General features: G+C 36.6%; 1 protein-coding gene across 3 annotated transcripts in view; it reads right to left on the bottom strand.

The window, feature by feature from the left end:
• Window positions 1-1,359: 1,359 nt before the first annotated feature.
• LIMK1 (LIM domain kinase 1) overlaps window positions 1,360-24,385 on the bottom strand; it is an 85,977-nt gene continuing 62,951 nt past the window's right edge. For all 3 annotated transcript variants that reach the window (XM_071671247.1, XM_071671248.1, XM_071671249.1), the window contains 4 exons: window positions 21,474-21,579; window positions 19,702-19,856; window positions 18,719-18,825; window positions 1,360-14,023 (listed from right to left, as the gene is read on the bottom strand). In XM_071671247.1, the coding sequence (XP_071527348.1) occupies window positions 13,602-14,023; window positions 18,719-18,825; window positions 19,702-19,856; window positions 21,474-21,579 (790 nt within the window). In that variant the 3' untranslated portion in view covers window positions 1,360-13,601. The remainder of the gene's footprint in view (window positions 14,024-18,718; window positions 18,826-19,701; window positions 19,857-21,473; window positions 21,580-24,385) is intronic.

Raw genomic sequence — 24,385 nt, 5'->3', positions numbered from 1 at the left:
CATACCTACACAGCTTTCCATGGTTTACCCCAGACGCTTCACATGCCTTGATTCAATCCACCAACAGCACGTCAACCCCGGTATACCACATCGCTCCAATTCACTCTATTCCTTGCCCTCCTTTTACCCTCCTGCATGTTCAGGCCCCGATCACACAAAATCTTTTTCACTCCATCCTTCCACCTCCAATTTGGTCTCCCTCTTCTCCTTGTTCCCTCCACCTCCGACACATATATCCTCTTGGTCAATCTTTCCTCACTCATCCTCTCCATGTGCCCAAACCACTTCAAAACACCCTCTTCTGCTCTCTCAACCACGCTCTTTTTATTTCCACACATCTCTCTTACCCTTACGTTACTCACTCGATCAAACCACCTCACACCACACATTGTCCTCAAACATCTCATTTCCAGCACATCCATCCTCCTGCGCACAACTCTATCCATAGCCCACGCCTCGCAACCATACAACATTGTTGGAACCACTATTCCTTCAAACATACCCATTTTTGCTTTCCGAGATAATGTTCTCGACTTCCACACATTCTTCAAGGCCCCCAGAATTTTCGCCCCCTCCCCCACCCTATGATCCACTTCCGCTTCCATGGTTCCATCCGCTGCCAGATCCACTCCCAGATATCTAAAACACTTCACATCCTCCAGTTTTTCTCCATTCAAACTCACCTCCCAATTGACTTGACCCTCAACCCTACTGTACCTAATATATATATGTGGACGTATGTATATACATGTGTATGGGGGTGGGTTGGGCCATTTCTTTCGTCTGTTTCCTTGCGCTACCTCGCAAATGCGGGAGACAGCGACAAAGCAAAAAAAAAAAAAAAATATATATATATATATATATATATATATATATATATATATATATATATATATATATATATATATGTAAATAATTCATACTTGCTGCCTTTATTCATTCCTGTCACCACCCCACCACACATGAAATGACAACCCTCTCCCCCCGCATGCGTGCGAGGTAGCGCTAGGAAAAGACAACAAAGGCTACATTCGTTCACACACAGTCTCTAGCTGTCATGTATAATGCACCGAAACCATACATACATATATACATATATGAATGCAAAGGTGAGTAAAGTGGCAGTTGAGGGTATAACTGGAGTACATGGGGTGTTCAGTGTTGTAAATGGAAATAGTGAGGAGCTTGTAGATCTGAGTGCTGAAAAAGGACTAGTGATTGGGAATACCTGGTTTAAAAAGAGAGATATACATAAGTATACATATGTAAGTAGGAGAGATGGCCAGAGAGCATTGTTGGATTACATGTTAATTGATAGGCGCGTGAAAGAGAGACTTTTGAATGTTAACGTGCTGAAAGGAGCAACTGGAGGGATGTCTGATCATAATCTCGTGGAAGCAAAGGTGAAGATTTGTAGAGGTTTAGAAAAGAGGAGAGAATGTTGGGGTGAAGTGAGTGGTGAGAGGGAAACAGCGATCAAGTATAGTAAAATATAAATCAATCAATATACATAGGTAATGGTGTTACTGGAATCCACCTGCTTGAGGTCAAACCATGAGTGAAAACTCACCTTTGGGAAGGCTGCACCATTGGGAGTACACACTCCAAAAGAGTCTACCTTTCCCTGCTACTGGAAGTAGTGCAAACTTAAGCTGCAAGAATCTTTAAAAAGGTATAGGGTAATATTAGGACTCTTTCACAGAAATCAGCCTAGGGGTAACTGTAAAGTACAGAATGAATGAGATGGCTTTGGCTAGGGCATTCAGTTGCCCATGCTGTCTCAGATAGAAAAAAAAATCAGCTGGTGGAGCACTCAACAATAAACATCATTATATAATATTAGGTTTCTACCAAATTACAAATCATCTATTCATTTATCAATTATCATTACCTCATTTTCTCATTCTATGGTGAATCAGATGTATTCAGCCTTTCAAATTGCCTACACATATTTTCATCACATGTCCATCACATTAAAATGAAACATGGACTTATATGATAAAATGTGTGCCTCATACTTTTTTCACTTTACACATCAAACTGAATTATCATGTGTGACCAAAGTCTCACTTTCAATCATGTTTTGACTGAGACTACAAAATTATATATTAAAGAATGCTTTTTAACTTTTCTTAAAAATCACTCTAAAGTTTCTATGCAAAAATAACTTCCAAATACTGTTTTACAATCTTAATACATGACCATTATCATAAAACTATAGAAATATATGAGATAAAATCTGAGAGCCTGTTTTCCCTACTTTTTAGTAAAGGCAAGTAAGATGCAAACTTTCTTTTTTGGCCTCCCCTACTGCACAAAAAATAGCAAAAAAATCTTTTTTAGTTTCTGAATGGTAAACAAAAAATAAAAAAAATTATTTCATTAGCATAACAACTTAAATATTCCTAGTTTAGGAAAAACACAACAAAGTATCTACTAGATTAGCCAATCCTATGTAAAAAAGGTATAATTCACTTTCATTTCATTATTTTTCCTCTAGAGATTAGTTGAAAAAACCTATCAAAATTATTGTTTTATCTTATTAATTAAAAGTTAGACATTTGCAGTTTAGGAAAATATATCATTTACTAGATTGGCAGATCCCAAGTATGGGCAGTATGGTTGCAGTGGATGCCACAAATGAATGTGAGTCCCTAGAAAAGGCGCACAATCACCCATTCTCATGCTAGCCTCCAGGCAACTCCAGAAACTCATGCTTTGTTTTGGTTGCCATCTTCAGCCAACCCACAATACATGCAGAATTCAACTTATACCAGAAGGACAATAGTACCCTGCTACACACATTTGTCTTAGTCAGGGACAATAGCAATGAAAGGGTTAAGTAAATTTCTTTCAAAATTCACAAAACTTCAATTTCTTACAAAACTGAGCTACAAAAAAGAATTTTAAATGTAAATCTCACCAGAGATGATTAAAGCTAGGCCAAGAATAAAACTCTGCATCAGTAATATTGTCAGGGAAGGGAACACAGCTGACATAAAATAACACACAGAATATAAAAGAAGATTCCTGGAAACCACGTAAATGAAAACATTACAAAGAAATTAAGTATACAAGAAATGAATAATGAAATGTTCAAAGCTGAAGCAGCAGGAAATAAGTACATGTTGAATCAAAATACAGTACATGCATCCCAAGGAACATACAAACACCTCTGTACATCAGATCTTTAGGATCTGTTCTGACTTTAAAGAATGTCAGTTAGGGGAGATCAATGGGATGATTTTTTGTTTGTTAAAAAAATCATAATACGAAAATCTGCATGAATTCCAAAAAACTTTTCACACAAATTCCTTGCACATAGAAGTACCACTCAAAAAAACGTTTAGGTGGGTTTTTCCCCTTTTACTAAAATATTCTAAAAAAAAGATATCTCAAGAAGTATGCTATTATGAATAACAAGAATATTTTCTAAATAAAATGGTATACAACTCAAACAGATAATACATTAACTATGTGCATTATGCTCCCTTTAACTTATGCTGCTCTACTACTATGTACATGATGCATGCCAGGAGTGTACTGTTAGGCATATGGAGTGAGATGCATGATATCTTCTATTTTTCTCATAGATATATTAAGCACTGATTGTTTTCATTACCAATTCCTGTTATTTTGGAGGAATGTCATCATTTCATAAATCACTACAAAATAAGAGAATGCAGATCTTGTACATGACTTGTTGATATCTCCACACAGATTGACCAGTGTAAGGAAAAATTTAGGCTATAGCATCTGATAATGTGTGGGATGCCACCACAGTCAATAACGGCCATATATTTCACCAAGAGGTAGAGGTGGGTGATTCAAGAATTTTATCAATGTAGGCCCCAAAAAATCAATCATCTTTTCTCTTTGAGAGAGTTTTGCACAACAGAGATATATTTCTTGGATATATGTTGGCTAAGATCCCGTCCAACCTCATATTCAGTCTGTAAGCAGCTGACCACGTTCACTCTCTGTGAACAGCCCACTGGTATCAGAAACCACTGCTTTAACTAAAGGGGTCTGCCCTTGGCCAAACAGCAACCACCATCCTGCCTCTCCAAAAACTCAAAACTCCCACCTGGTCTGAAGGATGGTGTGGGGTTCCTAAATCACATGAGCAGGTAAAGCTTGCACAGAGGAGCACTAGTTTCCTCCTAATCAATGTTGCACCAACTTAAATATTTCCCTTATACTTGAAAAATGGTAAGGAAACTATCAATCATATTTCTTACCACATAGTTATCTTTATTACTCTTTTAGATAACTCATGAACTGTAACGATCACCACATGGGTGGGCAGCAATTAGACATGAGCCTCAGAAAATTCAAGAAAAAATTGATGCCTTTTTAAAATTGTTTCATGACAAAAGTATAATATTGCAAAGACTCTTGCTAAGCTTCAAACAGTAAATACCATCTAAATGCCAACAAAACAGTACATGTAATCTATTTGCAAACATTCTGGTGTGAAGATATTTGTGATCTTTGATGCTAAAAGTCATCAAATTATGGATTTCACAGTACATACTGGAAATGAGACTGGATACACATATTTTCAATACATGCTCCCATTTCCTGCATGAGTGAGGTATTGTCAAGAACAGATGACAGAGCATTAGAGGGAAAATTCCTGACTTGACTCCTTGCTCTGTTCCTTCTTTTGCCAAGTAATATAGGAAGGGATGATTTCCAGCCATCCACTCATATCCCTCTTAGTTGCCTTCTATGAAATGCATGGAATACATGGGTAGCATTTCTGTGAGAAAACTGTGAGTAGTATGCAAGATGTTAAGACCAGAGTACAGAGTAATTTGTGTACTTTTGGCAAGACTTCATAATACATTACCAAACTAGGCAGTGGTGGTTTATTGTCACATCTATCATGATCTGTGCTCTGTCTACTCATCCCTGACATGTCCACCAAATGCAAGAACAGCTTTTTGTACCCACTGTAAGGAAAACTTCAACACAATACAAAAAGCTGTTCTTGCATTTGGTGGACATATCAGCGTTGAGTAGACATAGCACACACCACGATAAACATGACAACAAATCACCACTGCCTGAGTTTGATAAAGCATTATGAAGCCTTGCCAAAAGTGCACAAATTACTCTGTACTATGGTCTTAACATCATACATACTACAAAATAGAAAAAAAATAATGTATACTTGATGGCAAATGTGGATAAAATATAAGCTATTGAGTGACCTATTACATTATCAATTTCTACCTTAGGGCATGCCCTGTGCCTTCATGCAAAGTACTAAGCATGTCTGTTCAATGATAAGATAAATCTATGGGCAATACCATGCAGGAATGATATCACAAGAACTATATTTTTTATGTGAAACTCCTGAATTCCAAAAATCTATATTTACCAATAATAAGCTGTGTAGGTATGTATATTTGCGTGTGTGGATGTATGTATATACATGTGTATGGGGGGGGTTGGGCCATTTCTTTCGTCTGTTTCCTTGCGCTACCTCGCAAACGCGGGAGACAGCGACAAAGTATAATAAAAAAAAAAAAAAATACCAATAATAAACTCTATGATTATCTGTACCATAAAATTTGGTATTAAAAGCTAATTAAACTTGCTTGGAATCTTGGAGATCAATGAATTTTCCTTCCCAATGATATACCAAATCAATTATATAAATTCTAATAATCTATTAATTACCATAATTCTGTATATACTTTCTACACTTTCCCCTTGTCATTCTGGTGAAATCGAATTATGCCATAGTACAAAAAAATGCAATATAAAACATATCAAGGAGATTCTGGGCAAGACAGTGTTACTACAATGATAATAACAATTGCATGCAAAGAGCTAGTTATTGTTATTTCAAGAGCCTGGGCTTTGATGACAAAACTCAATACAAAAAGCCCTCATCCTATAATACTGAAAGATAGGGTGTAAAAAATACATCCTTCAAAATGAACATGTCATCACAAAAAAGAAACATTTTACATTTGTCAGCTTGAAGGACACATGCTTAGCAATCCTGTAAAGTTAATAAAGCTAGATCCTGAAAGTGTACGCATAATTATACTACCAATTTTATCACTCCCCATTAAACTTCCTTAACTAAGTTAGCCAATCATGACATCATCTGCAAATCCCCTATTCTTGAAGTCAATGACTGTAATATTCCTTTCTTCAGCAATGTACCCCTTCTCCTTACACCTTCCACAATACTATCAAAGGTGTTATTTACTTATCTCTTACCTCTCACTGTATCTTACAAGGCTCCATTATCCTATAAACCTTGCTTCCCTGTGCCTTTTGAATGATTCCTTCACACCAAAAGACTTTCATAGTTATAAGAGTTGGAAGAAGTATTTACGATGTAGTAGGTCTCCTGCACAACCTATGCTCAACTTTTTCAATTCAATCAAAACTTAAGCCAAGCTTGTGCCTACCAGTGAATGTACACTCCTATCCCAGTTCACTTAACAAAAGACATTGGAAAATAGTAGTTCCATGAACAGCAGATTCAATAGAAATTTATAAATCTTGCTATATGGATTCCACTATGAATACATGGAGTGGTTATTGTAAAGTAGCATAACATCACAGCAAGCTGAGGGCAAGTTTGATGCCCAGCTGTCTACAAGCTCCACAGCAGACTTAGCCTGATCAATGAATTCTTAAACTTTGGAAACAGGCTAAACTGGCTATAACTAGACAACAGGCCTGAATCTTATGGCTGCTGTTTAGTCACTTCTAAAAATGAATATCAAGGCTGCTGCTGAGCCACTTGTAAAGCAAGTTGATCAAACAGGCTGCAGCCAAATATGATGAGACTTCGCAGGTATCCCTTTATAATATCAACATTCTAAACAGTAAAATGGGCACAAGCAATATTACCTACTAACACAGACACATAATCTTTCTTCATATAGAAAAAAAAAAAAATGCCTACAGCATGAACTTCCTATCTTTACTACACTAGCTTAAGATCAATCTAACACATAATATCATGCAACTTTAGATAGAGCGTCTTGTGTCAGATGATATTCAAATGGCAATCTGAACCTAACTAGGGGGGAAAAATGATCTATAAACTGATATTTCTGAGGTCCTTTGTTCTCTTGACCCATGGCAAGCAGCAACTGTCTGGACACTGCAGCTTTCAATTTTAGTCAAGGTTCACCTAAGATGTACAGCAGTGCTAAGCAAGTATCCTAGAATTTGAGTCACATGCAAAGACTTTGCATTTCTCTATTTTGAAGAGAATGTAAATAAAGGACGATTTGGTGGACCAAACAAAATTATCAAAAGAGGCTGACACTGTTGGGATAGTTTGACCTTCAGCATCATGTGCCCTACTGCTTTGGCTGGACAGGAGACAGTTATGTCTCAGACAAGCTTTGACAGGTACAGAAAGCTAAATATTTCAAATACTTACAGAATGAAAATGTTATGTACACACAGCAACTGTTGACCATTCATCTCTTTACCATTCTGTTGCGACTTTGGATAAACAGAAACTGTTCTCCAACTATACATGGAAATACTTGTTGCCAAGTCCCTATTATAAAAATTAATCAGAATATATTAAGTAGTAGGATGTACTATAACATATCTTTTTGATGAAAATTATTCTATACACTTATGTACGCTTTGAAGTGTTAAAAACTACTTCTCTCCAGGGAAGTATTTTGTGTGGCTTGAGAGAATATCCATAATCCCCAGGGGTTAGAAACCTCTTAACCCCTTTTGCCTACTGGTGAGGTAAATGCCTCTTATCCCTTGTATTCCATCTTCCAAACTATTTGGTAATGGCAGCCTACTGGCTTAGCCCACATCCACTCACAGACCAAAAAGCAAACTTCAATCAACAATCTCATCATCATCATCCAGCTGTCAAGACTGACTTACCTCATAATTCTCAAAACTCATTGTCAACCTACTGGTGATCTCTGTCATTATGAGAAAGGTTTTTAGGCAGAGTGAGAAAGGGAGGGCAGAAAAAATACCTCAGACAACAATTTACCAGGACACTACTCCAGAAAAAAACTGTTTTTCATACATAAAAATTTACATTTCTCTGCTGGGACAGGTCATCCTACCAGTCTTCAGTGCATGCCAACATGTTGGAGGCTTAGAAAAAAACTTTCTCAATATGATAAGCACCCCAGCACCATATGAGAATGATCATTAACACCTAGAGGAAGGTAACATCAGCAAATATGATAGAAGAACACCAAAAACCTCCAGCATTGGTCACTATGGAACAGTTTCTTAGGAAGGATAAGGTGAAAGCTATCTTCCCAAAATCATGGGCTGTGACACATAGGCCACACTGGGCAAACAAAACAAATCTCTTAGTCCACAAAGAAATGTTCTTTGCTGAGAGAAGGTTAAGGCTTTTCAGATACAAATATATGCTACCCCTGATAGTCTCTGGTGATTTCTACCAATTTTCTTAGATTTAACTGAGTACAAGGAATGAAGTTTTTTAGCTCTAGTCTTCCATGAGTAAACAGAAGCAGAAGTATTTTTAATGGTCCTCCTTTCTTTGTACTATATTTATTTCATTTATCCATTTTCCTTTTCTTAACTAAAAACCAAGAGAGTGGATCAATCTCAAGGCAAGATACATCTCATTAAAAAATGAGATACTTCTCATGCCTCTTCTCCCACTACTAAAGGGTATAAGGAAAGTTTTTCTAATGAGGCTCTGTGGAATCATATTGTAAAAGAGAAAAAATACTCTTACTTTAACAAGCTAAGATGTTTTGACATCTCCCACTAAGGTTGCAGCAGAGAAAGACCTGAGTTACACTAGAAATAGATTGGAGTAACTCATCTTAATTAGGACCAGAGAGACTTACACCAAAACCATCAAAAAAAGTCTCAAAGGGTACTCTTCTTGTATCACTATCCTTGCTTTTATCAAGTAAAAGTCTAGATATGAACTCTATTCCAAGGGTTTCCAAAATCTCAGAAGAATCTAAATCTCCAGGGAAAGATTGGAAAAGTCTTCAAATAACACATAGTAAGGGGAAAATCTATAAAATATTCTCCAAATCTCAGGCAGTAAAAGTATCTGAGTAGTAGTGTGATTTTCAAAATCCGGATATTCAACATAGGGCTCCTAAACCAAGGTTGACACGAACAAGAAAAATTTGAGGTATCAGCTGCGGAGAAATGTAAAACTGAGGAAGTTTCTGGTGACAAGGTTGTCTCCCATTTTGAGTTACAAGACTCACCAAACTCCATAAATTAGCCTGTGAGGATCTTTTCCTTGAAGATTTATGGGGAAAAAGATAAATATGGTTAAAAGAGTTCCACCTCATTATTAGGGAATTTGTTGCTACAGCTCCTTATCAAACACTGGAATGACACAGACTGGTAACAAGCCATTTGCCTTGGTGGCAAAAAGATCCACAGATTGAGTAACCCCTGATAAAAGGATGTATGTGAATGCAACTTCCCCATACACATTCTTTTGTCATGGATATTAATCTTTACAGGACACCTAACCACAAAAGCAAACTCTCTGAATAAAGGAAGCATTTGTACATTACTAGGAAAATTCTTTTCAGCCCTGATAAAGGAAGGGCTTTCAGAAGCCTTGATCATCAGTGTTGTCTATGAAAAACAAAATCCTACATCCTAGATTCACAACATTCTGGAAGATGAAAAATCATTGAACACACAGCTTCTTCATGGTGGTATGCAAGTAATTGTTCTTCCTTACAAAAGCCTGCACTTACCCAACTTGAGAAATGGATGACCCATCCATGACTTGAGGCATCTACTGAAACCATCAAGGAGGTAGAAGGTAGTCTAAGGCACAGGCCCCTAAAGGTTCCTCACATATGTCCACTTGACTAGAACATTCAGAAGTTCTTCAGGTAAAGCTTCCTGAAGATCTTGTAAATGAGGAAGAGGCTTTGTTTAGCTAGAACATCATCTTCTTAGCCTGTGGTCCTATAATGGGATTGCACTGTAGGGGTCTAGTTTGATTTCAAGACAACTCAAACCAGGACTGAACTGTTAAAGTAATATTTGTGACCTCAAATTTTGTACCCTAGGAGAAGAGAGAACCTTTCTAAATGTACCAATCAATTCCAAGCCCATTACATTCTGATAAGGAATAAAGCAAGAATTTTCTAGATGCTGATAAATCTGCTTCTTAAAAATATTACAGACACATCATCATTGATGGGCGCATTCCTCAACTGATTTTAAGTAAAAAATTATCAAGGAAGTCTAAATCTTAAGCCTCAAAAGAAGATGGTTTTGGGAGCACTGAAGTTAAATCTTGTAAAAAAATAAAAAAAAGGAAAAAGTGAGTTTATACAACACCATAAGCACACAACTTTGAAATCCCAAGTTCCGTTTACCATCTTTGAAGCTGGAAAAAGTTCCTCATTCTGTAGTGAGTAAGAATGTACCAATCAGCATCCCTTAGGTCCAAAGTGACAGATCAATCATTTAATCACATGGTTTGGGTGATGTTCAGCACAGCAGTCATCTCAAATTTGTTTCTTTGATGCATGTATTAAAAAGGAAAAGATGCAAAATCATCCATTTTCTGATCAGTCCCCCTTTTATTTCTATCTACATTATACACCACAACCTTAACAAATCAGAAAAGGAAACATATCCATGGTAGAGTAGAAGCTGGAATAAAAAAAATATCAACTAAAATGTCTATACAAGTATAGGATCCAGAGAATTAGGAGACAGGTCAATACCAAGGGCCAGGGTACGATGATGTCATCACCGAATGGAGATTGCTGATTTGTCAGTAGGTAGACCCAGGCCAAGGAAGTAGGAAGTTATTACTGAACAGCAGTTTAATAAGAGCTAAGAGGCCATTACCTCACCAGAGGGAAGGGGTTTAAGAAGTTTCTAGCTCTTATGAATCCTAGATATTATTTCAAGGAGCAAAGGAGAATCCAACGATGGAGAAAAATAAACACTTAAAAACATTAAATCCAAAGTACACATTTATCTAATCATTTTTGCATTCAAGGTTTCGTTAATCACAAAACTACTCTCTACATTTCAATCATACCAGGTTCAGCAAATAAATGCTTGCAACCATAACTAGTTAGAAGTTTTACATACCACTCACCCAACACTTTAAATCTCAATAACTCAACCTTCAAATCCAAAAATTCTCACTAAATAGGCCAACAGCTAATAAATAAATAATTTCATTATATCAATAAAAGCAACACCATACAACCCTGATATATCACATTACTGACTGATGTCTACAATATCATATTAACCACATAGCCTGATTCAGTATGTTAACTACCATAAATAGTAACCATGACATTTACCACTACTGTCAACCATTACGCCTGCTATGGACACCAATCACGCTTGACCCAACTATCATACATGACACCTGTTATAAATAGTCCCTGGCACCTGCTACACTTGCCATTCATAACACTTACCACAACCATCAACAAAAACATATGTTTATACAATCAGTATATCAGCAAAGATCTCTGTTGCAACTTTCAATGTGACAATGTTGGAACATATAAGCTATGAAATATGATAACTTTTAGTTGTTCAAAGAGAAACAGTTTATCTATCTATCTATATCTCTGATGCCCATTCCCACCAGGAACTCCCTAAAGGGGGTGGCCACAGAAAGAGTCTCCATAACTGGTGAACTCCAGTGCCATTTCTCAGCCTTTGGTTTTTTACCCTTTGGCCACTGGCAGCAGGAAATATATTAATATATTAATAAGTACTTGCAAATCTCTATGGACACAAAGGCTTCTAGTCACATGGATCATTAACATTTCATGCACATTCTACAATAAAAGTTCCCACTATTAACCAATAAAGCTGTCCCCTGAAGAATTCTAATTAGGGGTCACTAGCATAGTAGCAGTGACCTACCTTCACAGTTCCAAGACACCCAGTTTAGTCATAGTGGTCAGAGAGGTTGGCTTAACAAGAATACAGTTCAACATATGAAGATAAACCATAATCATATATTAGTGTAAGTTACAAAATGGGAGAAAACTCTTAATACCTTCATATCCATGGATGAATGCACTGTAGATGAACTTCAGTTGATTAAATATCTAGGCAAGGTTGGCAGGGTACGGCTGCTTGTTATGGCAGGCAAAAACTGGTAACTTATAAAAATAAGGCATCATACTTAGTTAACCTCCCAAATGTGGCAGGATGCCACTCCAACTTTCATAATAATACAAAAACTCATTTTCTGAGATTCTCCTTTCTGCCTCAGAACTTATTCTTGATTTGCTTAGCACAATTCATATAATCATATTTTACAATACAATTACAACAATGAAATCACAATACAAAAAATATATGTCCTTTCCTAGCTTATACATGATGAGGCAGAATTAAATCAGGTTCTGAGATGACAGTGACCAGCTCTAGAGTATCAGCAAGACATACTCAGCAAAGATATAAACAGCCCTAGCATAGCATCCAGCTATGATCCAGCATGATCCTATGACACTATAATAGATGCAGTCCATGCATCTTTCTAAACTCAACTTTCAATTGCAATAATTGACAGCAAGTCCAATTTTATTCATACATCTAGCTATAAAGACTAGTCATATCTCGTCTTCCTAACTTATCTATACATTGCCTAGTTTTAACATCCTAACTTTAAATCATTAATAAATTAATAAAATGATAATTATAACTTCTATAATAATAATCATGATATATATCAATCTCCACATGTTTATTTCTAATAGCTCACTGCATCATAAAACGTAACTCATATTCTTAACAATAACCACTTTTTCATTACAATTCCTGATTTTCTAAATATTGAGAGATTTGATTGTCAATCATTTTCAGACCTTTAACATTATATTCTATGAGAGGAAAGGAGATAAGGAACTTCTTCATGGATGAATAAACTTGGCACACTGAAAAAATGACTGCATTATAATATTTAGAAAGAATAATGTGTGTGTGTGTGTGTGTGTGTGTGTGTGTGTGTGTGTGTGTGTGTGTGTGTGTGCATATGTGTTATAAATATGGAATATCACATTTAAAAGGTGGATGCTCTTCTACAAAAAATACAAGTAGATATATACAAGAAAAGCAAATAAAGTTGCTGTTCCCTATCCTCCTATATTTTGGAAGGGAAGAGAGGAGGATCAGGAAACTTCAACAAAATGAGAGAAAAAGTCACTTCCACCTTTGTTTCTAAAGTTTCTCTCTACATTGCAGTTAAACAACATTGAAAGCAGACAGTCCTCCACACAACTTCGTACCTAATTCATGAGTTCCTCACTCCAGATTCTTTCATATATGAGATATCACTAGTCCAAGGATGAGGTTGCTCTGGCTTTCCAACACAGAGGGAAATAGTATCAGTGACAGAATATTTTAATAATAACCACTTAGAGAATATAATTCTACTCCACTACCTAGAAAAGTATCTCTAACATCACTATAAAAGGAATGCTGTAAGTCAACTTTGTACCAATCATTTGTTTAATACTTTCCCATGTATTTCAATAAAAATCGTAAGCATCATGCAACAGATTTCCCTGTATATTATTGCATACATAACCAACCTCTTATAATATAAAAAGAAATAATCATAGTGGCGTACATTCTAAATCCCCCACTGAGCTGCTTGCCTGAGACTGTGAGAAAGAGGAGAGAGTATTTGGAATGGAATCTTGATCTACTTTTCCTTCAGTATTTACACTAGAGGTTTTCATCACAGAATCTGTTCTGTCTAAGTTTCCATCAAGATTCCAACTTGGTTTCAAAATATCTAAATTACCTAAATCTAAGCTTTCCCTTAATTTCCAACTTGTGTCACTGATAACAGCATCTTGAGAATCAAAACTAGAATAGTTTAATTTGGCAAAAGAAGATGAGGAATCAAGACTGATGCTATCTACAGTCGTATACGTTCCTTCACTTATGGTACGTAAAAGAGGGGGAGGATGTCTTGAATCTGAGGATGAGGCTTCAGGGGTGGATGCTTCAGAAGAACTGCTGTGACTTCGACCTGTAAATAATAAAAAATAAAGTGAAATATAAAAGCTCTCAATCTTGCTGCCTGGAAGTTAATCACACGATATTAATGACTAGACAGAAATTCAAAATGTATTCCTACAAGTCATCAAAATCATCCAGATGAATGAAATTATAAAGAAAGCAATAGTTTTCACATCTAGGATTTCATTGAAAAACCATAAATCATGTAATAAATTTCTTGCGAGTATAAAGTAAGAAATGACGTACTGTATGAGAAACCTTTTCTCTCTACAGTGGAGTCCCATGAGCCTGAGAGAATTTCTATGACTTAAGTGGTAAGAAATCAATAATGGCATGTGACAGACCCCAGGTCTGCCCTCCACCTAATCAATAACCCCCACTTGGTGATGGTATTATTGTCCTCTGACCTGCCACATAATTTTTAAAACACCGATATCTACCCAAAGCTAGTCACTGCCGATTTTTAGACAGGTTTTTGAAAGATGGGAAAAAGGGTGGTAAAAACAAATTGGGAAAAGAGAGTTTTTCATACTTGAAAACTTACATTTTTCTATAGGGTAATTTCATCTCATAAGCCAATGAGCATGCTAAATAAAATGTGCTCCTACTGAAACCTCTGGTAATCTCTAACAACTTCCATAGAGGTTTCATTTCTTGGCATGAAAAATTCTTATACCCAAATACTGCATATATCTTACTAACTCTTCCCTTAAGACTCATGGCCATTATGAAAAGTTTCATGATGATCAGTCCGGGGCACTATAAAGTCAAAAGATAATCCTCCACAATAAAAGATTAGGACTTCTGATAACCCTCAGGTAGGCTGTAGCAGGAGGGGAACTGTAAACTCAAGAAACAAACCAGTGAAACTCATCATAAATGGATTAAGAGGAGTTTATGTCAAAACCCCTAAATGTAGTTCCAATATGGCAATGCTGCAGTATCACAAGCCTTGTTTTGATAAATTCAAGGTGAACTTTGAAATAGGTAGAGAGATAACTCCTAAACCTCAGAAAGGCCTGAATCTTCAAAAACAGATTGGAATAGGTTCCAAACTTGATATATTGGAATAGGCTCCAAACTTGACAGATTGGAACAGGTTCTGAACTTCTTAATAATGTCTTGAGAGGAAAAATTATGGACAAGATCACACAGCAATACTCATCATATCTCAAGCTATAAATGATCTGAGAAGTTCTTCGTAAATGCCAAAATTCAAATTTCTGAGGCCAGGCTCATGAACCAAAGTCATGGTGGCCTATTGAACTAGAGGTATCAGCTAAGGAAAATTAGAAAGCTGAAAAGGCTCTTGGTACCAAGTCTGTCTCTCAAGCTTGAATTATATGAGCCATCTATGCCATAAAAATAGGATAACATCATGTTGTCATAGATTAACATCATGGAAATGGCCTATGAAAATGGGAAATTCAACAAATACCCAACAATATATAAAGGACTAAACTTATTTTAAGTCTCATTATGGAAACCCTTACCTCTTACATTCCATGCTCAGAATACTTCACATCTCCCTTTACATTTACATGCAAGGAATTTTGTTCCTCCTTCCAAAAACCTATACTTACCATAACTTTGGGAAATGGAGGCTCTAAACAGTGTCAAAAAATCTATCACACTTTATAATATGCATTTTCATGTCAAAATTTATTCATTTCCTTGAATGTTTTCCCACATTACCAAAACTAACACCAGCAGGCCTTTTCCCAGGAAACATGGGTCTCTTAAACACAAAAGTAGCAAAAACAGGAGAAATAAATCTATCATGCTGCAGTTAATATGGTTATAAGTAAGCACCCAAAACTGGCCAATGAAGTGCTGACTGGGTGAATGCTGATCAACTCATGCTTTCCCCTTGGATGAATATGCAGTTCAGAGAATAGAAGAGACTGATGCATATCTATGTTCTTGCATGGACTTTTGAACTGCATGACACATCTTAATTTGTTTTTAGGAAAGGGATGTTGCCAATAAGAGAAAGCAGTATAATGAAACAGTGCTACACAAAGTAGCACTAACCAAGGAGTCTCAGTACTGTTTTATTAACAGTGAGTGGTTTAGAGAATCTGGTACTATTCACTTTGTCAAAGCCTCAGAAGAAAATGAATTCACATTAAAACAAAGACACAACCTCAACTTGTTAACTAAATTATCTTAAAAATGCATAATGGCAAAAAAAAAACCTCTGAGAGAAAAAGGTTAATTATCAAAAACCTGGTCCATAATTCTCCTTTAAGCTTAGTCTGGCTGAATGCTCCTTAAAAGATAGGAAGGTTAACACTGTTAAGATAGACCAGCATAGACTGAAGGAAGTTACACTGAATAACAAGTAAAAAGGGATATGATTTCAAACAGTAGTATGTATAAATGCCTCCAACTCCCATCCAACTTTTGAAAATCTAGAGAAGCTGGCATAATTACATCAATAAAATTCCATCCTTTCTCTCCTGGCCATTCTAAACTCTCATCAAAGGCTGTTTTTAGTATACTTGAACATTTCTGAAACCAAGTGCTGACTTCTCATCTATAAGCATCATCATGTGATAGAGGGTCTACTTGAAACAAAGAGTACAAATGACCATAAAGATGAACATGGGGATTCACATCTTTCTCAGAGAAGGAATGGAATTAAAAACAGATTTTGTTAGGCAGACTCCAAATCAAAAAGCATCAGAAATGGAATCCTCCTGGTAGAGACATAAAATTCCTTTGGTCCATGGACAGAGGCTCTTTGTCCTAAAGTGAAGACAACCTTTACCCTGCAGGTAAGGTTAAGGCCTGAGAAACATGTCTATCTATCTATCTATCTATCTATATCTCTGTGCCTGTTCTCAACTGAAACTCCCTCAAGTGTGTGGCCACAGCAGTAGAGTCTCCATAATTAGTAAACTCCAGTGTTGCTTCACAGCCTTTACTGCCTTCCCCTCAACAGCCCACTGTCAGAGGGCAACTTTAATGGAGTGTTTGCAGAGGCTCCTAACTTATGTTCCTGTCTAAATGTTCCTACCTACTACTATCTACAGATCCTACCATGTTTCCACAAGGCAGGGCAAGCACAGAGTGCTCACCACAGGAAAATCTAAAGTTATAACAAATTAGTTGTGTGAGTTAAGTGCTGTCAAGTTGTGTGTGACAAGGAGAGACTGTATGTTTGTGAACAATGCCAGCAGTCCAAATGTAGGCAAGTCATAAAGAAAAAGACAGCTACCTAGGTTAGAGGAGTACTACCTCATTATTACCAAAGAGCTGGCTCACTATGCAGCCATCAATAACCTTACCAATACCCAGGAAGGTAGTACAGGTAATATGCCTCCCAGGTTGGTAGCTGCCTAATAAGTAATACCTTACAATCACTGAAACAAAAAATAATATACCTTCATAGGGGGAGAGAAAAATACCTGACCCCTTTTCCTAAGGGAGTGAGATGCTGTGTCAGTATCTATCTAGGTTTTCCAGCAGTAAGAGTGGGTTGCAAATAAACTTCTGAATCATCTAACAGTGATATATTGTGATGTATTGTTCATACAGTGATATCAATCCAATATGAGTCACTGAGAACTGAAAGACAATAAAACTGTTAACTATGACACTCACAAATTTAAACCTTGTAAAAGATCCTTCTATTATTATGAAATTATTGTATAGTTTGCAAATAATTTATACATTCAGTAAGACTCCTAACTATAATCCTGCAAGAGGCAAAATTTCATCAGAAATAGCATAAATCTAGAAAGCTATTACAAAAATAAGCATGCTTCCTTTGGCTACACCAGGGCATGTGAAGCGTCTGGGGTAAACCACGGAAAGTTCTGTGGGGTCTGGATGTGGAAAGGAAGCTGTGGTTTCGGTGCATTATTACATGACAGCTAGAGACTGAGTGTGAATGAATGGGGCCTCTGTTGTCTTTTCCTTGCGCTACCTCGCACACATGAGGGGGGAGGGGGTTGTTATTCTATGTGTGGAGAGGTGGTGATGGGAATGAATAAAGGCAGACAGTATGAATCATGTACAAGTGTATATATGTATATGTCTGTGTTAGTATATATATGTATATGTCTGTGTGTGTATATATATGTATACATTGAGATGTATAGGTATGTATATTTGAGTGTGTGGACTTGTATGTATATACATGTGTATGTGGGTGGGTTGGGCCATTCTTTTGTCTGTTTCCTTGCGCTACCTCGCTAACGTGGGAGACAGCGACAAAGCAAAATAATTAATAAATATAAATCCTTTGGCTACACCATCAATGCAGTCCTCAGTAGGTTAACGAAAAAATTATCTAACTTAATCCAACTATATATCAATAATCAAGTCTTGCTTTTCTCATAGTCTTAATTCAATACTCACTTTTAATTCTCTCTGACATATTTCACACGTTGTATTCTACTTTTCATATATAAATAACCAACTAAATAGCAGGAGTGAAAACTTGCAGTTCACTTGCATAATATCTATGTCAAATTGCGCTGTCTTTAAAGAAAGTTTAGAGAAATGTTTGTAATGAGAAAGAAGCATTAGCCAAAGTTTCCATACAAGTCAACTTGCTTACATAACAAGAAAGACAAACAAGTTAAAAGACAACAAATAAGGTAATTACATGATAGGGGCAGGCATACAGTCTTTAATTATGCAATTCGTGTAATATGAGGCATTTAGGATAAGATACTAAAAGAATTTATTGTACCGTTAAAGCTGTATATGTCAACCATCAAGTTGGCTGGCAGAGGGACACCAACAGTGAAATGCATTGCCAGTCCTTCTAACCACACTTCCAGTACCTCAAATGCTGGTCTGAAATAATACCAAAACTTATATTCAAAAACATATTTCTAAAGTATTTTTAATGAGCAAATATATATCAAAACATTATGTGACACAGAATTAACCCAAATTACTTTTCTCATAAATGTTATCTTTGGGTAAGTTTTCTGCCAAACATTGAAAGATTTACCATTCAAGCACAAATGCTTTGTTATTCATGGTAACTTCTGGTGCTACAAAAACTTTATCCTAAGGAAACAGCATCAGTATATAGTGAAACTGACACAGAGACTTCATATCAAGAGCAATCACTGCATTTTCAAAATGAACAGCAATAATTTTCAGTAAATACTGCACTGTAAAAACCTTAAACGATAAAAGAGAGTACATTCAATTTAACTCCAGGTTTCTCATGAAGGACCAATGAAGGGAATCTTCTCTTAATTCTGTCAAACAATTACTGAACAATCAAGGTAAATGTCGGAGGTTTCATCACAGACAAATGTCCTAATGTCCTAATCAAGGGAATGATTTGAATAAACAAAGACAAAAGAATTAAAAGAAAGTAAAAAAAAGGAAAAAAATAATCTTTGAGTTGATGCAGAGGTGGAAAGCTTGCCTTTCAAGAAGGAGGTAATCATAAAAACGACTCTATTGCTGTGGCCACATCCTAGAGGGAGTTCCTGAAGGGAACAGGCATCAAAGATACAAATAGATAGATATTACAGCTTGATAGTGTTAAAAAGAAAAAAAAAAGGAATAGAAAGACTGCAAATGTTGGTGATGAAAATATAAAAGTTAAGTCTGCTAAAAAGGCAATGGCCTTGGAAGAAGCTAGTATTGTGACTGCCACAACTCTCCACCTAAATGGCAGGAAGATCATTAAGTGATGTGGCAGAAACATACCTGGCATCAGGATTGACGTTACAACACAAAAAGGCAATCTTGTAAAATGGTTCAGGACAGTCTTGACAATAACTAGACTGGAAGACTGATTCATTGAGACCAAAGTCCATGGATCGAGGCATGTAATCAGGATCTGCCTCAACACGCCCAATGATCTGTCAAAGGAAAAGTAATGCTCAAGACACGGAAAAGTATGGAATCTAAAAATACATGACACTACACCTTTAATTACTATATTCAAATCCAAAACACCACAGATCTATATGAGTTACCTTGCCAATTAAACTTTGGCTCCTCTTAACAACTAAATGTTCACTTCATTCAAGCATATCGTCTTCATTTTGGTTCTCTTTTCATGTATGTAATTCTTTCTCCTTTTCAATTAAACTCCTTATCTCACATTCTTTCCACAGGCCCTCACCACCTTAAAGTATTACCTTTCATCCACTCTACCACTCCACAATTCATTCCCTTTATATTCTCTGGCATACCAAATCTCTCTTCCCCTCCCCCTCATTAGTTTCTTCATTACAAACACTTACATTACAAACACTTAATGCTTAATTGCTCTACATTCTCCCTTTACAGACCTATGGTCCAGCCTAGTGAATGTGGCTGGCTTCCTGAGTGCAGAAATGAAGATATTATATGAATATTAAACAAGGAAAACGAGCTTAAATGTGATTAAAAGTAAGGTTATCAAGTTGAGCAGTGGACAAAGACAAGTATGCTGAAGTGTGAATGTGTAGGGAGAGAACCCGGAGGTAAGTGGAGTAATGGTATGTCAGTATGACTGAATGGCTGAGCCAACTGAGACAAAATTTTGATGGCACATTCAGGGTTCCTAAGGACAAGGCATAGTAATAAATGGGTTGAAAAAATTATATATACTACTATGCAATTAAAAGCAAAACTCTACTGTGCCATATGCTAGTTTGAATTTAAGACTGTATATCTGGCTCCCAAACCTGGATAGGTGGGTCAACTGGGATGAAACTTTGTGGTTGTATTCTGGGTTTCTAGGGACACGTTTTGGTAACAGAATCAACTGAATAAAACTTCAAGATTTGAGAATCTTTAATTTGAAATAAAAGGGAAAAAAATTGGTTCAGTCATTACCATAAGGTGACAGACAATCCAGATTTCTTCCATGACATGTTTTTCCTTCTTCCTGGACAAGAATTTCTGTCTGATTCCAAAGACTCTTAAAGACCCCAAGCCTCTTCAAGAACTACCATACCAGGGGCCCAAATCTGCTAGTGCTCATATAAGAGGAACTGTCTCCCTTGTCAAAATGGCTGGTTAAAATTGGTTACACTCAAATGAGCAAATCCTCTTCACTTGAATATTCATGTAGTAGGGACATTTGGTTTTACACAGTGAGCAACATAGTAAAAGATGAAATGATACACACTCATTGAGAATGATGATATAATAATACTTGTGGTTGCTGAAATAAAGAATCATTGTGTGCATATGATCCAAGTAAACAGTGGCTGATTTAGGGAAGCTCAAGTGTACAACAAAGAGTGGGGAGTATTCAAATGAATGGGGATGTTTGTATGGAGTATATGGCCTACATTCATAATGGTATTCTCCCAGTGCCTTCCCACTATGTATGATCATGGTGGTTATAAGAAAAAATCATTTGAAAGAGTAAATGTAACAGCAATTTTTTCTAGCTGTTTTTCCAGTGCAGCTTATAAAAGTAATATTTAGCTCCATTCTAAAATACTGTGCATTTTTCCAATACCAACAAGAGTTATACCCACCTCACATAATATAATGCCAAAACTGAAGATATCCACCTTCTCATCATATTTATTTCCTTTCATCATCTCTGGTGCCATCCAATATGGGTTACCAACAACAGTGTATCTGTTGAACATTGTAAACAGAGGAAACAGTTATCCAATTAAAGAGTAACAGTCAAGAATTCATGAGGAGCATAATATCAAAAATAAATTCTGATTTATGTCAAAGCTACACAATGTTAGAGCTCATGAAATATTACAGTGAGAACACAAATAAATTACTAATAAATAAACAATCTGAATCATGTAGGACATCTTTATAAACAACATAAAAATAATTTTGGCTTGAAGAATCAATAACTATGAAAACAATATATAAATGTAAATAAGAATTTCATCCCAGATAGTTCATGAACTTTTACTGGTGATTACAGGTTATCAGGTAAAAACAGCATAAGAAACAGCAATCAGAAATGCCTTGACTTTTCTTACAACTTTACAGAATGTTACAGAGAATACTGACAGATTCTTATTTCTAAACCTCATTTTGGTCAGACAGCCAATCGACTGATGTCCCATATAACTTTGATAGCATAGGCAAAAAAACCTTGTCTGCCTCCCCAAATATTTTCAAAGGTGAGGACACACTTACACTTAAGTACTCTGTCATCTCTCTTCTGGCCTTGATTACCATCTGGAGATGTATGGGCATGGAACTGGTGAGGTTCCTAAAGTATTCTAGGTCCATGTGTTGGGTACACTGGGCTTTGATCTCCTGAATGGGGCCAGACACTGATGAGTTATGACAGGAAGTAGCCACCCGATCGTGCACTCTAAGCACTCTTCCATCCTGGTGAGAATTCAAGCTTTCTCCTCCTTAGGAAGGTAAAAACCAATCATCTTGAAGCTCTGTTGGAAGAAATACAGTGCCCACAAGCAAAATTTCCAAACTATGTGGCAGCCAGGAAGAGTAATGAAAGAGCATCCTTCCCTCAAAATAGCTAAGGCACACTGAGGAAGGGTGCTGGTGCTCATAGTGTTAGAAACACTAGCCTCAATGACCAGATGAATGAAGAATTCACCCTAAGAGCATCAAATGTTTGTGTCATAGTAATCCCTTGCCATGTCTTGCCTATGAAAATGTATGGAGGGCAGACAATGTTTTTTGCGGTGTACTCTATAGAATGGCCCTAGGAATCTCCATCACACAAAAAGAATTCCACATATTACACCAAAACAGCAGCCTTATAACACAATCATGCCTTCACTCTGTCCTTCATCCTTAACCTAAACCATTCTTTAGATAAGCTACTGCTTTACTTTCCCCTTCATAGAATACAAAGAATAAGGAGGGTCTTCATGTAAATATAAAACAAAAGATAATCAATTACATGAAAGATAGCAACTGAAGAAAAAAGACTGTCTGATACAATGGGCTGGCGAGGACAAGTGATTGCCCAGGAAGCATCCTGATAAAGATAGGCAGCTTCCATAAATAAGGGCAACAAATATCTGAGCATCAAGAGGACTTAACAGTAGATCGACTTAATAACTTAAACTATGGAGTTTCATTTTCCTGAGGCATGAAGGTATACACTTTTTGTTTTCAAAATTAATTGCTTTTTCTGACTTAGCTAGGTTGCATCAGGAATAAAAAGAAGACAGCCTTACTGGCACACATCCATGTCTAGCCCCACCCTGACCACTTCATCACCCTGGACTGGCAAGGACAAGTGATTGCCCAGGAAGCATCCTGATAAAGATAGGCAGATTCCATAAATAAGGGCAACAAATATCTGAGCATTAAGAGGACATGACAGTAGATCGACTCAATCATAACTTAAACTATGGAGTTTCATTTTCCTGAGGCATGAAGGTATACACTTTTTGTTTTCAAAATTAATTGCTTTTTCTGCCTTAGCTAGGTTGCATCAGGAATAAGCAAAAGACAGCTTTACTGGCAAACGTCCATGTGTAGCCCCACCTTGACCACTTCATCACCCTGATTCAGTTCACTGACAGCACATTGCTCCCCCCAATTACCACCACCACCACCATATTAATACCATGAAAGGCATAATATTTCTAAATATATACAGATGCTTCCCAGCGTACATCCAAATTTTTTCTGACTGACTGGTCAGATCTCGAAATAGACATAAGTTAGACATATGGTAGCATGGCATATAGAATTCGCATATCTGTACAGCATTCTTTTATCCTACTCAATTTTTATCATGATTATCTCGTTTTTTATTAACCAGCTTTATCATATGATTCTGAAGTTTCTCTTTGCCTTCTATTTAAGATTCTTTAGTTCATGAATTTATTCATCCAAACTTTCAATGAACTCCTTCGTCAGCACTTGCTACTTCACCTGTGACTTAAACGTTGTGCAATCTATATCTTCTTTTAAATCTATTGAACCAACCATGACTTGCTGTGAAATTCTTGATGTAATCCTCTCCTGCTCACTCCTTCAAAGTCTCAAGAAGACTTCTAGTCTTCGTCTGAATTGTCAGTAAGCTTAGTGGTACACGTTTTTGAATTTGATCTTCCACCTACAGCATTGACAACTTTTTCATTTTGCGGATGGGCCCTTGTTGCTTTTTTATTATCGTAGACTTCATACTAGCCGAACCTTTCAATGCTTCACGTATCTTTTCTTTGTTCTTTAAAATTGTGGAGATCATCGAATGGGACAATTGTAGACCATGTGCAATCACATTAACTTTTATTCCTTCATCATATTAGGTGATTGCCTTCATTTTCAATCCCAAATCGAGTGTCTTCCTCAGCTTCTTGCCAGATCTATCAACATGTGATGGGTTCTCCTCTTGCTCATCATCTTTTTTGGGGTTCGATACAAAAATGGTTTGTCAGAAAGGAAACTTGTTAGATTCACTCGAATGATGCACACTTACTGAATA

This window comes from Panulirus ornatus, chromosome 16 (assembly GCF_036320965.1).
Source record: "Panulirus ornatus isolate Po-2019 chromosome 16, ASM3632096v1, whole genome shotgun sequence".
Classification (NCBI taxonomy): domain Eukaryota; kingdom Metazoa; phylum Arthropoda; class Malacostraca; order Decapoda; family Palinuridae; genus Panulirus; species Panulirus ornatus.
The sequence above is the reverse complement of the archived record's forward strand: the minus strand, read 5'-3'. Positions and strand labels throughout refer to the sequence as shown.